Source organism: Crocuta crocuta, unplaced genomic scaffold (assembly GCF_008692635.1).
Source record: "Crocuta crocuta isolate KB4526 unplaced genomic scaffold, BGI_CrCroc_1.0 scaffold35, whole genome shotgun sequence".
Taxonomy (NCBI): Eukaryota; Metazoa; Chordata; class Mammalia; order Carnivora; family Hyaenidae; genus Crocuta; species Crocuta crocuta.
The window spans coordinates 402,098-417,900 of record NW_027530625.1 but is presented as its reverse complement, the minus strand read 5'-3'; the positions used below and the strand labels follow the sequence as shown (position 1 = coordinate 417,900).

The 15,803-nt window shown below is 48.5% G+C and overlaps 3 protein-coding genes across 3 annotated transcripts in view; all 3 read right to left on the bottom strand.

Moving 5' to 3' along the window:
* Positions 1-2,614: 2,614 nt before the first annotated feature.
* On the bottom strand, positions 2,615-3,565 carry LOC144235048 (olfactory receptor 1K1). The gene has a single exon (XM_077768487.1). The coding sequence runs from the start codon at positions 3,563-3,565 to the stop codon at positions 2,615-2,617; it is 951 nt and encodes a 316-aa protein (XP_077624613.1).
* Positions 3,566-9,876: 6,311 nt separating this feature from the next.
* OR5C1 (olfactory receptor family 5 subfamily C member 1) lies at positions 9,877-10,839 on the bottom strand. The gene has a single exon (XM_077768512.1). The coding sequence runs from the start codon at positions 10,837-10,839 to the stop codon at positions 9,877-9,879; it is 963 nt and encodes a 320-aa protein (XP_077624638.1).
* A 774-nt stretch (positions 10,840-11,613) lies between these two features.
* LOC144235009 (olfactory receptor 1f45-like) overlaps positions 11,614-15,803 on the bottom strand; it is a 19,467-nt gene continuing 15,277 nt past the window's right edge. Inside the window, exons 7-8 of the mRNA XM_077768454.1 lie at positions 13,560-13,610; positions 11,614-11,753 (exon numbers count right to left, since the gene is read on the bottom strand). Coding sequence (XP_077624580.1) covers positions 11,614-11,753; positions 13,560-13,610 — 191 coding nt within the window. The remainder of the gene's footprint in view (positions 11,754-13,559; positions 13,611-15,803) is intronic.

Sequence of the window (15,803 nt, the reverse complement as noted above, 5' to 3'; positions counted from 1 at the left end):
CTTCTTTCTCTCTGCCCCTCCTCTGCTTGCACTCTCTGTCTCTCTCAAAAATAAATAAACTTAAAAAAAAAAGTATATATATAGGAGACCACCTTTGCAGTCTTTCTGGAGATGGGGGAAGGATTTATCATCTTGTCTTCAGGTCAGTGTCAGCCACTAGGTCTACCTGAAGTAAAGCAAGAGGCCAGATCTAGGTGGGGGTGGGCCGAGAATGGGGCCCATGGGCCCAAATGCCTGGTGACTGAGGCTATTTACATGCCCACTATTCCCGTCTCTTGCCTGTCTTACTGGGGGCCTGGAAGTAGAACATTCTTCCAGGGTGCTGCCAGCTCTTTGGAATGACATCTGAGCAGATGACCAGGGCACGGCTGGTGGCCCAGAAGAAGGAAGCATTGGCCATCTCCCAAACCCCACTGCGTCCCCTTATGCAGAAACATCACCTAGAAGAGGATCAGAAGACAGACAGAGCAACAGCACATCACAGGCGTATTCTCTGTGCCAGGCTCCAGAGACACAAGAGAACTCAGGCAGGGTCCCTCCCGGTCGGTCGGCTCATAGGGTGTGTCCAGGTCTCTCATGACACACCCTAACCCAACAGGGCTGGTGGTGCCAGTGTGCAATGTTGATGAGCATCATGACTAGGGTGTTTGTGAAGCTTTAGACAGGGCACAGGGAGGGAGTGGCTTGTGGAGCAAGGGACAGACTATCTGTAGAGTGGCAAGGATCTGGCCTCACAGCAGGAGCAGATAGCCTCGGGCCTGGGCGGGACAGGAAAGGATGGTTTCAATAGCATCGCAGGTTTGGGTGGGCTGAGCAAGGAAGCCTGCTTCCTTGTGTGTGTGTAAACTTGGGCAGGTCCCTTAACCACTCTGGACCTCATTTCCCTAGTTTATCAAATGAAGGGTTTTAATTAGATCAGGATCCCTTCAGGGAGGTGGAGGAGGAGCATCAAGGAAGCTGAGAAGGTTGGTTTTGACTTTTACTTCACACTGTGTGGCTACCCACCCCTTTTCTTTTAATATTTACTTATTTTGAGAGAGGGAGAGAAGGGGAGGGACAGAGAGAGAGGGGGACAGAGGATCTGAAGCGGGCTCCGCACTGACAGCAGAGAGTCCCATGTGGGGCTCAAACTCCCAAACCGCAAAATCATAACCTGAGCCAAAGTCGGACACTTAAACCCACTGAGCCACCCAGGTGCCCCTTCCTTCTGTTTTCTATATGATGTTTCTGTGTAAGGTTTCATTAGAAAAAAAGAGGGTTGTGGGCTTTTTTGTTTGTTTTCATTTTGTTTTGTTTTGCTTAAACTGCTGGTCTAAAGATCGTTAAATTCCCTTTTAGATCGAAACAGCAGAGTATAGGAGGTCTAGGACTGGGTGGTGGCAGGCTTCTTAGTGGGAGCTGGAAAGGCCAGGGCTGCTCTGGATGCTCCTCTACCTACTGGAGGGGAGGGACGGGAAGGGGAAAGATGAGGGAGTGGGCAGTGGGTGTGGATATCTTGGAGAGACGTGGGTATAAAAGAAAAATGACTGGACATACCAGGAAGCCTTTCTGACCCAGATGTGTCCTCACCTGAGCCAGTGTACCTGCCCCGGTCTGGGACTTCTTCCTGTAAGTTCTTCCACGGAGGCCCCCACACCTCGGGTCTGGATTCTAGGGGGCCCAGTGAAAATATACCCAAGAGACTCCAATAGCAAAAGGGCTTCTGATTCTGCTACCGACTAGCCCACCATCTTTGAGCCTCAATTTCCTCCTTCATAAAGTGTCAGTGAGAACACCCATGCTTTGTGTGGGTAAAAATAAATCAAGCACTGGCACCCGATACAACCTTAAAACTACCTCTTCTGTCTGCCCCTCATGCCTGCGCCCCAACCCTTCTTTCCTGCTTTGCATCATGTAAGTAATTAATTTATTTATAGTGCATGCTCACTGCATGCTCCTTCTACAGGTTTCCAGATGTCGCCAAACAGGTGGCATCGTAGTAAACAAGTACGAGAACAAAGAATCTAAAATATGGACAGCTTCTAAGTGCTTATTAGCATAAACGTACAAACATTTATTCATCGCAGATGTGCATAGTGCCTCCTCTCTGCCGGACTGTGTTCTCTGGGAGAGGTCAACCATCGACACATGGTCTGGGAGCTTTTATCCATGTCCCAGACAGTCGAGAAGTCATTTATTTGTGAATACATGGTGATGCGACGGAAAAATAAAGTGCCAATCCCCCCAGACAAGACCTGGGGGCACACGCTCTCCTATATAGCTTTCGGTCCTCAGAATGTGGCCGCAGACTCCCTAAGTGCCTAGGAGTGAGCGCGGAAGAGGGAATGATGTGGCAGAAAGGGCCCAAGCTTTGCCACCTAAAAATTATGTAAGCTTGGGAAAGTCAGCTCTTCTCTTTGAACCCACTTTCCTCCTCCACGAAACTGGATCATAACATCCGCTTCCCTGGTTTTTGTGGGAATAACATCAGTGCAGGCAAAGCTCTGCCTCACAGTGTGGGTGCCTGGAAGGTGGTAGCTGTTATTATGAATTGGGGAAAAAGCACAGAACAGATGATCACATGCATGAATTGTCACCGTGGGTGATGTAGCCCATGCTCAGTGGGGTCTAGGCCTTAGGAGTCACCAGCTGAGATCCTGTGTCCAGTGAAAAGGGCTCGGAGCGCCCCCTGCACGTCACGGTTCCGGAGACTGTAGATCACAGGGTTTAGCATGGGGGTGACTACGGTGTACATGACAGTGGCCACGCGGCCCCGCTCTGCCTCATACTGGGATGTGGGCTGGAAGTACACCGCAATGATTGTCCCATAGAAGAGGCTCACCACTGCCAGGTGGGAGCCACAGGTGGACACAGCCCGGAGCCTCCCGGAGGCTGAGGGCAGCTGGAGGACTGCAGCTGCGATGGCCCCGTAGGAGGCAAGAATGAGCAGGAAGGGAGTGACCACCACTGCGGCGCCCTCAGTGAAGATGAGCAGCTGGATGTGGCGGGTGTCAGAGCACGAGAGCCTTAAGAGAGGCTGGTGGTCACAGAAGAAGTGGGGCACTTGGTGGGAGGCACAGAAGGACAGGCGGGCCATAAGCAGGATATGCAGGAGGGAGTGGACATGGGACACCAGCCATGCGGTCCCCACCAGGGCTGTGCACACGGCCCGGGACATCCTTGTGGCATAGTGGAGGGGGTGCCGGATGGCTACATAGCGGTCATAGGCCATGGCAGCCAGGAGACAGCTATCAGTTACACCCAGGGCAAAGAAGAAGTACATCTGGGTCAGGCAGCCAGCCAGGGAGATGGAGCGCTCATGGGCCAACAAGTTGGCCAACATCTTGGGTACAGTGACGGAGGTAAAGCAGAGGTCAGCAAAGGACAGATGGGCCAGCAGGAAGTACATGGGGGCATGAAGGGCTGGACTGGCCCGGATGGCGGCCATAATGAGTCCATTACCCATGATGCCTGCCACGTACAGGACCAAGAATAGCCCAAAGAGAGGCCGCCGCTGTCCAGGACTTGTCGTCAGTCCCAGCAGGATGAATGGAGCTCCCTCTGAAGACTCATTGACAGCATCCATGGCCGGGCTGTTTTCACCTGAGACCCCAGGGGTTCCTTTTTACTGAGGGGTCATCTCCCCAGTGTCTAAGGAAAAGGGTGAAGGGTGACTAAACGGCTCAAAGCTTCCTGGCAACGGAGAAAACCAGGGGTTTGGAGTCCGACAGCCCTGGTGTTACACCCAGGTGTGACTGTGGACAAGTCATGTTACCGCCCACGAACCTTCTTCCTTTCTGGTCCCAGCTTTCCCATCTGTAAAACAAGGGGGCTGAACCAGGTGATCTTCCAGGCCACTTCCAACCGTGATTCTTTGTGATTGTAAGCAAAAACAGAACAAAAGATATTGCCCAGGATGGAGCCTGGAGAAGGAAGAGAATACGGAAGAAAAGATAGAGAGAGGACCAATTCAGCAGGTAAGAGATCTGACCCACAGGCATGTATTTCAGGAAAGTAGGAATGGGGGAAATAGAACAAAACAAGACGGAAGGGAGGAACACATGAAAGAAAGAAAAATCCCCAATCTGAAGGGCACATATTTTATAAGGAAACACAGTTCCAAACACCTGAACACAAACTGTGACATTTTAGAACCCTGAGGATAAAGAGCAGAGCCCAATACCTCCGAGGGCGCAGAGCACAGGATCTAATGATGTTCGGATAACAGACTGCCATCAAGTGTTTCATGGACGGGAGATGATAGAACACAGTCAAGCAGTATCTTCAGATTCTGAAGGGAAAAAATATGTTGAACTTAGAATTCCATACTAAGCCAAAGTAATCAAGTGTGAGAGAAGAATAAAGATATTGTCAGACTTGCCAAAAAAAAAAAAAAAAGAACCAAAGAATCTGGATGAGTCCCTGTATACCTAGAGGGCTTTCCCCGTGAAATCAAACACTTTTTGAGAAACAAGCAAATGCACAACCCTTTGTGAGAAACTTGTCAGACAGATAAATGCACCTGCCAGATGCAGGGTCTTGGCTCTTAAGGACACTGGCAACTTGTTTTAACGTCTTCCAGTTCCCCCCCCCGCCCTCCGTCTGATTCTTATTGCAGAAATCTTGGACAATTCTCCAAGAAGGAGCCTTAAAAGGACAGGGGTTTTAGGACACAGGTTTTCTGGAGGCCCTACAGAAGCCATCCCTACAAGAGAATGATCTGCTAATTTTTCCCTGCGTCCTTCTCTATTACAAATAAATAAAAAATAACATAAAGGCCCTCCCTACTCTAGCGTCTTTCTTTTCTTCCTCCGCTGGGTAAGAAGAATCCTCTGGCTTTGGCTCCCTGTCAAGCATTTTTTTTCAAACTCCCAATCACATCCCACCTTCCAGGAGGGTGAGAGGATCAGGGTAAATGGAGAATAGGACTGATGGCGGAGGGGGCTGCAGAAGGTTCTTTATAAAATGGCTTCTAAAAACCAGGCTTGTTCTAGCTCCTGTCTACATCGCTCCCAATGAACATTAAAATGCACTGAGCTGTTTGTAGAAACATTCATATGTAATCACAGACACACCCGTGCAGGCTTGCAGACGTGTGCGGCCTCAAGCCGGTCTCTGCAAGTACACAGACATAATCAATCATACACAAAAAAGTGGCCCAGTGCACACAATACTCGTAAGTAAGCGGACAAATAAAACCACAAGACCCATGGGCTCAGATCATCATGCACATAAACAGATTGTCAAATGCAGTCACAAAAATGGCATTGGGACCAGAGAGTGACGATCATTCACATACTCCTGCTCGGGGGAGCTCACAGCACCACACACGCCGGCTGGGACCCACCGCACACATTTGCCCACCTACCCTGTGTAAGCACTCTACCAGAGCGCGTTCATGCACATGCTATCACACCTGATCCCCTCACTGATCACATTTCCTGCACGGCCTCAGGGGCCCACAGGCTCACACTTTCACACACATGGCGACACTCACCTAAGCTCATGATGGGCCAGGGCAGAGATGCACCACCCTGGAGGTGCACATCCACATCCACACTGTTCTCCCCCCCCCGCACCCCCCACTGATACAGTGAACGGTGACGGTACTGCACAATCATAGCCTCACACAAACAGCACACACTCCCACATGCGCACATGTATCTCATGCACACTCTCCAGCCCGGCCCTTTGCCCCAAGTGTACCCTCGGGCCTCTCAGCATCGCGGGAGGGAAGAGCAATGGGGGGCTAGGTGTAGTCAGTCCTGGAGCATCTGAGGAGGGAGTTATTAGCCACAACTTATGGGGTTGGGGGCCTTGGGAACACCTTAGCCCCAGAGGCAACCCTGCCCTTTCCCTCGGCAGTATCCCTGGGGCAGGAGGCAGCTCAGCTCTGGGGCTCCTTATTTTTCCTCTTTAGGGTCCAATTCGATGGGAGAAAGGTGATTAGTGCCACATCCCACTCAAGGGACATTCAGGAGCCCATGCAGAGTGAGGTTGCTGGCCCTCAGCCCCTGTCTTGTGAAGGCCAGAAGCAAGGGTCAGGCTGACTCCTGAACCTCAAGCAGAGTGCCTGGGGGCAGGGACAGGGGAGCCCAGGGTGTATAGCAGTAGCTTCTGGGGCCAATCCTCCTCTCCCCTCCACCGTGGCTTCTTGCAGGAGGTGTAGGAGCCTCCTGTGCACCAGAGCATTGTGCCTCTGGTGACTGGCAATATGTATGGCTGTATGACTGTGTGTGTGTGTGTGTGTGTGTGTGTGTGTGTGTGTGTCCAGGATTGTATGCCGGGGTGTGGAGACAGACTGTGTCTCTGTGCAGCCAAATATGTCATGAGCTTGAGTGCATGTCCGAGTGTGGCAGCTACATCTGTCTACATCTGTCTGCATCTGTGGGGGTGGCCATACCTGCGAAAGTGTTTCTTTGTGCATGGATGATTCCCATAGGGGATTGAGTCTGTGTTGGTTGGGGAGGGCTTGCTGGGGGTGTATTGTGACACAAGGGAACAATGCTGCAGGTAGCGTTCCAGGTGGGAGTGGCTTGGCATGACTGGGTGTCAGAACAACTGTAAAGCGTGGTTTGGAACATAAGAACACTCCGTGGCTCCCTATTGCCTATTAAATAAAGCCCATGTTCCCCTACGTGACATTTCACCCGTGGATATCATTCCCAGACCCCCAGTCTTCGTACTCCCCTCTGTTTCTTTTCTAATACACCCCCCTCAAGCCAGTTAAGTTGGTGTTCCTAAAGTCTCCTGCACACACTGGGCTCATTTCATTTGCCATGTCTTTGTGTCCGTGTGTCCTTCCCCCATAGAATGCTCCTTTCCCAATTCCCACTCCCCTGCAGGGCCCACCTCACTTTGTGCCATAAGTGCCCTAAATCAGACCCCCAGTTTTCCCCTACCTCAACCCTGCTCTTGTCCTGACTGTTTATCTTGGTAAATGGCATTGAAGGAGGTTTACAAGGAAAATGCTTTGTCGGCACTGGGGAGCTTTACTGGACATTGCACTCTGGGATTGAGGATCTGTTTCTCTTTCTTTACCCTCCAGATTGGGCTCTGCTCCTTCTCTTTTGTTTGTTTGCTTATCTATCAAATGGGGCCAGCATAGTACCCTGCAACTTCACGTCAATGTGTAGGATGTATGTAATTATTGCATGTGGCTGCTCTACTGCTGCCAAAATGGACATCCTGTGTGGCCAAGGCAGTGGAAGGGGCCAGATGGCTCTGGAAATGTCTCTGATGGTGGTGGCGGCTGTATGTGTCACGAGAGCCCCAGAACCTGCAAAAGGAAGAAAAGACCACAGAGGAGGTCTTTTAAATATAAACATCATTGAATTGGGGAAAAACTTCACATTCTCAGTCTGAAGGCTGCCAACTTTTCTGATAATGCCTCCTACCATTGTCGTGGCTTGTGAGTTGTTACAGTGAGGTAACAATTGTAGGAACAGGAGGGGAGTAAGATAGGAGATAAGAACCAGGAAAGGATCATAAAAGCTTGTGATGGGAGAAGGGACTTTAATTGATGTGAACCTTTGTCATAAGGTACAGATTTGGGATATTGTACCCTCTGTGCTCAAAATGTGGGCTCGTCAGGAAATGAGGTGACCAACCATTCTGGTTTTCCCAGCACCGAGCAGGTTCTCATAGACCTTGGTGTTTTAAAACCAGGACAGCTCTGGGCAAACTAGGATGACTTGATGACCCTGTCAGGAAACCTATAAAATTCTCTAAGATATGAGGAGACAGTTTTGTGTGTATCCCTCTGTCCATTAGACTGGAACCCCCAAGAAGACCATAGTTACTGAGAGGGAGGGTACCCTGGTCCTGGTATCAAGGAGCACCACATTCCCAGTGAGCCAGGCTGAACCTTCAGTTTTATTGTAATCTCAGTGCCTGGTGGCTGATTTCTCCTTGAAGAGAAGTTGGAGTGGTGAGGTTGGCCCCTGGCTGGGGCCCAAAGAAGAGAATCCGTGGAGAGCCTATTAGAGTTTGAGCCCCATACCTTAACACTCCTGGCCTCATCTCAGTCAAATCGGGAAAAATGGAGGAGAGATCAGTTGGAGATGACGTTGGCTCTGGCCATGCTTCACCTCTCCTCAGCTCCTGCCCTAATTCCTGGGGTCCCCTCCTGTCCAGCTTCTCTGCATGCAGGGTCTTTCCACGGAGAATACAGTGCCTTGGGCCTTGCCCATACATAACTGAGTCAGGGAGACAAAATCTGTCAAAACTGTGAACTCTGGGTGGATGAAAATCCCAAGAGCATTGGGTCAGAAGGTTCCAGAGTGACTCCAGGCTGAGAGCATTGTTGTTACCCAGAAGGGTCCTGGCATGCCCTCTCTGAACGCTGATTCTGCCTCTGGATGTTGTAATCAAAACATAAATCTGTTTTACTGGACCACAGCTAATCTGAGTATGCTCATAACCCTGAATGAAATGTAAGCACAGCAATAACTATCTTGTGCCCCTAAGCTTTAGGAAACATGAATCATGATCTATAACCCTAAGTAGATCATAAATTAAGACCCAAAACATGTCAATTTGATTCTTAAAATACTCTTCTCATGTCTAATTCTCCTCTAGTTATGAGCATAGATTAACTGCAATAATAACTTTAGACCGGGACTTAAACTTATCACAAACCTTATTTGCACACCAACTTATCTAACAGATCTCTGGTACAGACTACACTTTAACCCCAATGTAGTCTAGCAATAAAAATGAAACCTGAACTCCAATATTACTCCATTATTAATTAGCCCTATATTCTAACCCTCAACCATTTCTTCTCTCTCTCTCTCTCTCTCTCTCTCTATCTCTCTCTCTATCTCTATCTCTATCTCTATCTCTCTCACGTAGGCTCCATGCCTAGTATGGAGCCCAACATGGGGCTTGAACTCACAACCCTGAGACAAGACCTGAGCTGAGATCAAGAGTCGAATGAGCCACCCAGGTGCCCCAATCCTTAACAGTTTTTAATAAGAGCTCAAGTTTATTCAAACTCTGACTCCTAAATTTATCCCAAACCTACTATTAATGAAAATCAACCCAAATTCTATAATGTATATAACTTCAATTCAATCCTAGATTTATATGATTGCTTTTAAATTCCAAATTTACCCTTGGCTCTATCCTTACCCTAATTGAGGCCTTAGGCATAACCAGATCCCTAATCCTAACTCTATTCTATTCTAACCACACCCATAATTCTGACCCTTTCCTAACTTCATCATATGCCTGAACTAAAGTAACTTCAATCCTACCTGTGTCACAAATCTGATTAGAAGCCAGATTCTAACCCAACTGTTGGGACTTTTAGGAATGAGCTTCTGTTTTTTCCCATGCAGTTCAGTCATTTCCCTGAGAGCTGGAATATAGAGGCCAATAGCAAGGGGGTATTTACCTCACCAGATTCAGCACCGTTCTTTGGTATGAGTGGGTTCTGAAGCTGCTCTCTTGGGCTCAAAGAGAGCAGCAGCAGATTCGCTGGTCATGAAGAACCTTCAAAGGCCAAGAATCTAGGAACACTTGGAGCCAACACAGTTTCTACCTGGTGTTTCTGGGAATGAGCCTTCTAGAAGTACAAGTGGCCAATACATCCAATAAGTTCATCTGGTAACCTCTAGGGACTCACGTTTTGGACACTGAGGAACTGAAGGCAGCTCAACAGCCACATGAACCTGATCTTGGTTCTCGCTCTAGGTCTAGTTCTAGATTAAGCCCCCAGGGAGATTCTTGCCTCCTGTCTGTAAGCTTCCTTTTCTCCCCCTTTCCAGTCCCTTAAACAATGACAAGAGACATCTAAGCCAGAAGTTCATCAATCTTTACCCATAGTGGAAAGGGCCAGAAAGGGTCCTTTTATCTTGTCATAGTCCCAACCAAGCTCCTCGGACTGACTTCTCATTCGTGCTCCCGACCGGGACAGCAGAATCGGCTCCGGGTCCTCCTGACTGCCTCCTTGACCTCCTTGTTGCGGAGGCTGTAGATGAGTGGGTTGAGAGCTGGGATGACAAGAGTGTAGAACACGGATGCCATCTTGTCAGTGTCCAGGGCATAGCTGGAGCTGGGACGCAGATACATGAAAGTGAGTGTCCCATACAGCATGGCTACAGCCGTGAGGTGGGAGCCACAGGTGGAGGCTGCTCGCCGACGGCCCTCAGCTGAGGGCATGCGAATCACAGCCCCAGCAATGAAACCATAGGACACGGCAATAACCAATACCGTGGCTGTCTGGATGAAGCCACAGACAGCGAAGAGGAGGAGCTCATTGAGACTGGTGTCATTGCAGGAGATGGCCAGCAGTGGAGGGATATCGCAGAAGAAGCTGTTGACCTCCCGGGAGCTGCAGAAATTCAGGCGGAAGGTGAAAGTCGTGTGCACAAAGGCACTCACTGCCCCACCCAGGCCTGATGCTCCCAGCAAGGCCAGGCATACACGCTGTGACATGGCTGTTGTGTAGAGAAGAGGGTTTCCAATGGCCACGTAGCGGTCATAGGCCATGGCTGCCAACAGGCAACACTCGGCATCAGCCAGCCCTGCGAACACAAACATCTGGAGGGCACAGGCTGCATAGGGGATGGTGGCGCGGGGCAGCAGTAAGTCCACCAGCATCTTGGGGGCGATGGCTGAGGAATAGCAGGCGTCCAGCAGGGAGAGGTTGGCCAGGAAGAAGTACATAGGTGTATGGAGCCGGGCATCCACATGGATCAGCAGCACCATGCCCACATTTCCCAGCAGGCTCACCAGGTAAACTGGTAGGAAAATGAGGAAGAGGGTCACACGTAGGTCCCAGCGATCCGTGATGCCCAGGAGGATGAATTCAGCAGGGGTAACCTTGGCCCAGGTGAAGTTCTCTGCAGTCATCCTGCTGGACAGAGACTAAGGAGAGGCAAAGTGAGAAGGATGTAAGAGAAAGGTTATGCCCATCATGGAGGAGAACTCACCGGGAGTCTGGCAGACTCAGGCTTCAATCCTATCTGTGTCATAAAATTGCTGTGTGTCCTTGGACAGGCCATGTAACCTCTCCAAACCTTCATTTTTAACTTGGAGGAGTCACTACAAGTTAACCTTCATGAGGGCAGAAATCTTGCTTGTCTTATTCAATTTTGTATCCATAGTACTGAGAACATTGCCTGGCACATAGTAGGCGCTCAACAAATATTTGTTGAATGAATGATGGATGGGGTGATTGTGCCTGGCCACGGATGGAAAATTCTATGACTCAATATGCATTCTGCTCCCCAGTTTCGCTTGGAGGAAAAGAGACAGTGAAATGAGCAGAAAGAGTCTCCTGACCCAAAGGGTAACTAGCTATGGGTCTTGAGGTTCTGGAAGGACATCTTTCCATTGGAGTAAGACCTGGGTGGAGAGAGCACAATAGTGGTCTAGTATCTTGGGGAGACAACAAAGAGTGGAAAGAACGGAAGATTTGAATATATTCCAGGGCCAGGCTCTTCACCTCTCTGAGCCTCAGTTTTCTCATTTGTGTAATGAGAAAAATGGTGCAAGGATTAAATGAGATAATGTGTGTAAAGCATCTACCTCACACGGAGCCTCGTACAGAGTAGGCATTTTCATGAAGCATCGATGAACTGAACTGAGTTAATGCCTTGCCTCAATACTGGAAGGAAGCAACTTTCAGGCAATCAAAAGTAGTGTAATTTCCAGAAAATAGAACACTGCTTCACATTCCTGCGTCTTTGTACTTGTTCCTTGCATCTGGAACCCATTTCCTCTTTCTGTGTTTGGCAAAGATGACCTCCGATGTAAAGGCTTACCTAATGCACCGAAAGGAAATAAAAACACCCCCTTGTTTGGGTCCTGCTGCCCTAGAGTTTTCACCTGTCATGGTGTGCCATCATGCCATCTTTCTATTGCACAGACTTTTTTACGTGTCTGTCTCTCCTGTGGGCTTGGAGCTCCTTAATGCAAGATTCATTCAACCAACATTTATTGGATACTACTACACACCAAGAATGGCTCTGCAATTCATCTGTGTATCTCCAGGGTCTGGAGTATAACCAGCACTCAATAAATACTTGGTTGAACGTATAAAATAGTGAAAAAAGTGTGAACATAAGCAGCATGTAGACCTGGTTTTGAGTCCACCACTTGCTGGTGTGTAAATCTGAGCAAGATACTTCACTTCTGTGAGCCTGTTTTCCCCTTGGATATTAGGAAACAGACTCTTTCTGTTGGAGGGTTCTAAGATGCATTAGGTGTGCAGCAAAGGGCCTGGGGCTGAGTAAATCCTCTCTCCCCTTCCTCTGAGAGAAGTTTAGATGTCTGGAACCTACTTGTGCCTGGTGAGGAGGACAAAGTTCTTCCTACAAAGCAGAGCTTGGATAAACAAATTTCATGACATCACATGTTGGTGTTGTACTGGTTGTACTGGTGGAAATGTAAATTGGGACATTTGAAGGAGAATCTGGCAGTTAAAGACCCACAACAGTCCACACACCTACTGTCTTAGTCCCCGTGGGAATGCTATAACACAGCCCCAGAGTCTGGGTGGCTCAAACAACAGACATTTATTTCCCGTGGTTCTGGAGGCTGGGAAGTCTGAGACCAGGGTGCCAGTGTGGTTGGCTTCTGGTGAGGGCCCTCTTTCTGATTTGCTGCTGCCTGCTTTCATGACAGACAGAGACAAGAGAGCAAGCTGTCTGACCTTTTCCAATAAGGACACTTATGCCATCATGAGGACTTCACCCTTGTGACATCATCTCCCAAAAGCTCCACTTCCAAATACTGTCACATGGAGGGGTCCATGACTCAACATCTGCATCAGGGAGGACACATTCAGTCCATAACTCTTACTTGTTCTTGGTGTTCACTTTTGAAAACTCACACACATGAATACAAGGAGATGTGCACAAGGTGATAGGCACTGTTTGTAATGGCCAGACATGAGCCAAGCCTAAATGTTTATCGGCAGCCTCGTGGGAGTTAAACAACTATGGATTAAACTTAGACATATCAATGTGGAGAAATCTCAAAAACATATTGAGATGAAAACATGATTTTCAGAAAGATGTACAAACAGATGAAAAAACACAAAATGATAAGTGTTTGTGTATAAACTATACAGCTGATTGCTCCAATCAAAGATGGGATCCTGGGTAAACAGCCTGCGACACCTCAGAAGGCTGCCTCACTTTTGCTCCATCCACACATCCAGAACTAATTCTTATCTTTTAAGATTCCAGGTCACTTTTTGCCAGGAAGCTTTATCTCAACACCAAACTGCTTGACTGCTCATATTGGAACTCCAGGCACGGACTCTGTATAATAGCCCTACTTCATTGTTTTATAATTATTTAAGTGTTTGTCTCTCTCACCTAACCAAGCATTTGGAACTATGCCTAATTCTTTCCTCTATCCTTAGGGATACAGAGTTTTAGGGATCTTCCCCTCCTTCTTAGTTGAGTCACTGGTGGAGGTGAGACAGTGTTTAGGGGCAGAGAAACTACATGTTCTCCACGAACAAAGTCAGCTGGCTGGCTGGAGTTCTGCATTCAGAACCCGGTTTGTAGTCAACCCCTTGTGTGTCTCTGTGTCCTCCTTGGAAAACAAACAGTACTTACCTTCACAAAGTGAGGAGCAGACCTGCTTCAAGTGCTTCTCCATTTCTTCATCTGTAAAATGGGGACAATGAAGCCTCAGAGCTTTTAAGCTTTGAAATTTTTGAATGCAAGGATCCCCCAAACTTCAGTTACATAGCTATTATGGAGTGTGTGTGTGTGTGTGTGTGTGTGCGCGTGACTGTGTGTGTGTTTGCATGTGTGCATGCATGTGTGCATGCACATGCACAAAACACAGAATTAATTATCCATTAATTTCTCTCTGTTGCCTTACTGCCCATGAGAACATCCTAGGGTATCTTTCCTTGAAGGTAAGAAAACTGAGTTCCAAAGAATGGAGGTGATTTGTTTCAAGATACACAGTCATGAAGGGATAAAGTTGGGGCTTAATCTTTTTTTTGAGAGAGACAGAGAGAGAGAGAGTGAGTAGGTGAACGAGCAGGGGAGGGGCAAAGAGAAAGGGAGAGAGAGGAAATCCCAAACAGTCCACAGAACGTGGACTCTATCCATAAATCCTGATGTGGAGCTCTGTCTCATGACCATGAGATCATGACCTGAACCAAAATCAGGAGTTGGATGCTTAACCAATTGAGCCACCCAGGCGCCCCAGTCCCATCATGTTTAGATTGAGCAGATTGGGTCAGATCAGTGGTTCCCAGTGTACTTTGTGGAATTCTGTCATTAGAATTAGTGGTGAAGCTTTGTGTAAAACTATATGGCTGTGCACACTGCCCAGAAATTCAGACTCAGTTGATCTAGAGAAGGCTTCTGAAATCTGTACTTGAAGAAAAATGTTCCAGATGGTTCTGCCATGCTGCATGATTTGGGCCTTCCAGGCAGCAGAGCTTCTCGATCTTGAGTGTACATAGGAACCACCCCGGGTCTCTTGTGAAAAGCAGACCCTGCCTCAGAAGGATGGGGGGTTGGGTTCTAACAAACTCCCAGGTGATGCTGATGCTGCTGGTTTGGGCATCATGCTTTAAGGAGCAAGACCTGGGTCATATCGAACAGCATTTTCAGCTTTGACATCTTAAGACTCTAGCTTTCTGGAAGCTTCTTTTCCTGCTTGCTCCTTTCTCTCTGCTGAACTCTTTGCTCTGACTCGTCCTCTCTCTCCAGGCCCCACTATACTCATGAACACATTTAAGTTTGGGAAGGATGGAGTCCTGGCATTCTTGATATGTGGCTTGGCCATTTCCTAGCAAGCCCGAGTTCTTAGCTCATCCCTCTTCAGCACACAGGCATTCGATATGTCTTAGTCCAGACACCAGCTGCTCTCCGTGTGGTTAGTGGGTTGTTAGGACATACCTACAAGGTGGAGGGGGGTGGAGAGATCTTCTAGCAGAGCAGCTCAAGCCAGCCTTTGGGGTGAGAACCGCAGGGGCAGGTAGCAGAAATGTCCCCACTCCCACGTAGGAACAGAGGAACTTATACTCTTCTGGAGCCCTGGGAGAATGGTCTCTTTCTTTTTTCCTCCTGACTCCTTACCTCTCTACTGTCCTTAGCCTCCAAGGAGACTCCCTCTCCACATCCTTTGGGGACTCCGTGACAGCTGGTGGCAAGGGAATGCCAGGGATGACTCAGTCTTTGGTGCCTGGGGAGGATGGAAGAGTTTGGCTAAGTGGGTCCCCAGGCTCTGTATGGGGGAGACAACCATGCTACCCTAGGAGAGGGGCCCTTTGACTCACTTTCCCATCCATTCTTCAGGCTCAAGATTATTGTGCTTTATGATCTACACAAATGCAAATTCTTCTTTAGTTCTTCTAATGCTCGACATTGTTCCTCTTGCCTGAAATGTCCAGACTCTTCCTTGTCTGGAAGACAAGAGTTGGGTGCTTAACTGACTGAGCTGCTCTGGTGCCCCAGGAATCATCCCATTTCTATAGTGTGTCTTTCAGTTAACCTGTCATTCTTTTTTTTTTTTTAAATGTTTTATTTATTTCTAGGAGAGAGAGAGAGACAGCATGAGCAGGGGAGGATCAGAGAGAGAGGGAGTCACAGACTCTGAAACAGGCTCCAGGCTCTGAGCTGGCAGTCAGCACAGAGCCCGACGCGGGGCTCGAACCCACGAACCGCGAGATCATGACCTAAGCGAAAGTCGGACGCTTAACCGACTAAGCCACCCAGGCGCCCCTAACCTGTCATTCTTGTTAGCAGAGCATCTATTAGTCCACAGAGCTAATATTTATTGTACTGTGCTATGTTTTAGGCTTAAGTTTAAGATCTTAATGATGAGCCCAATAGCCG

Excerpts from the sequence above, each read along its gene's own strand:
- LOC144235048 (XM_077768487.1), bottom strand. The coding sequence starts at position 3,565 with ATGGATGCTGTCAATGAGTCTTCAGAGGGAGCTCCATTCATCCTGCTG.
- OR5C1 (XM_077768512.1), bottom strand. The coding sequence starts at position 10,839 with ATGACTGCAGAGAACTTCACCTGGGCCAAGGTTACCCCTGCTGAATTC.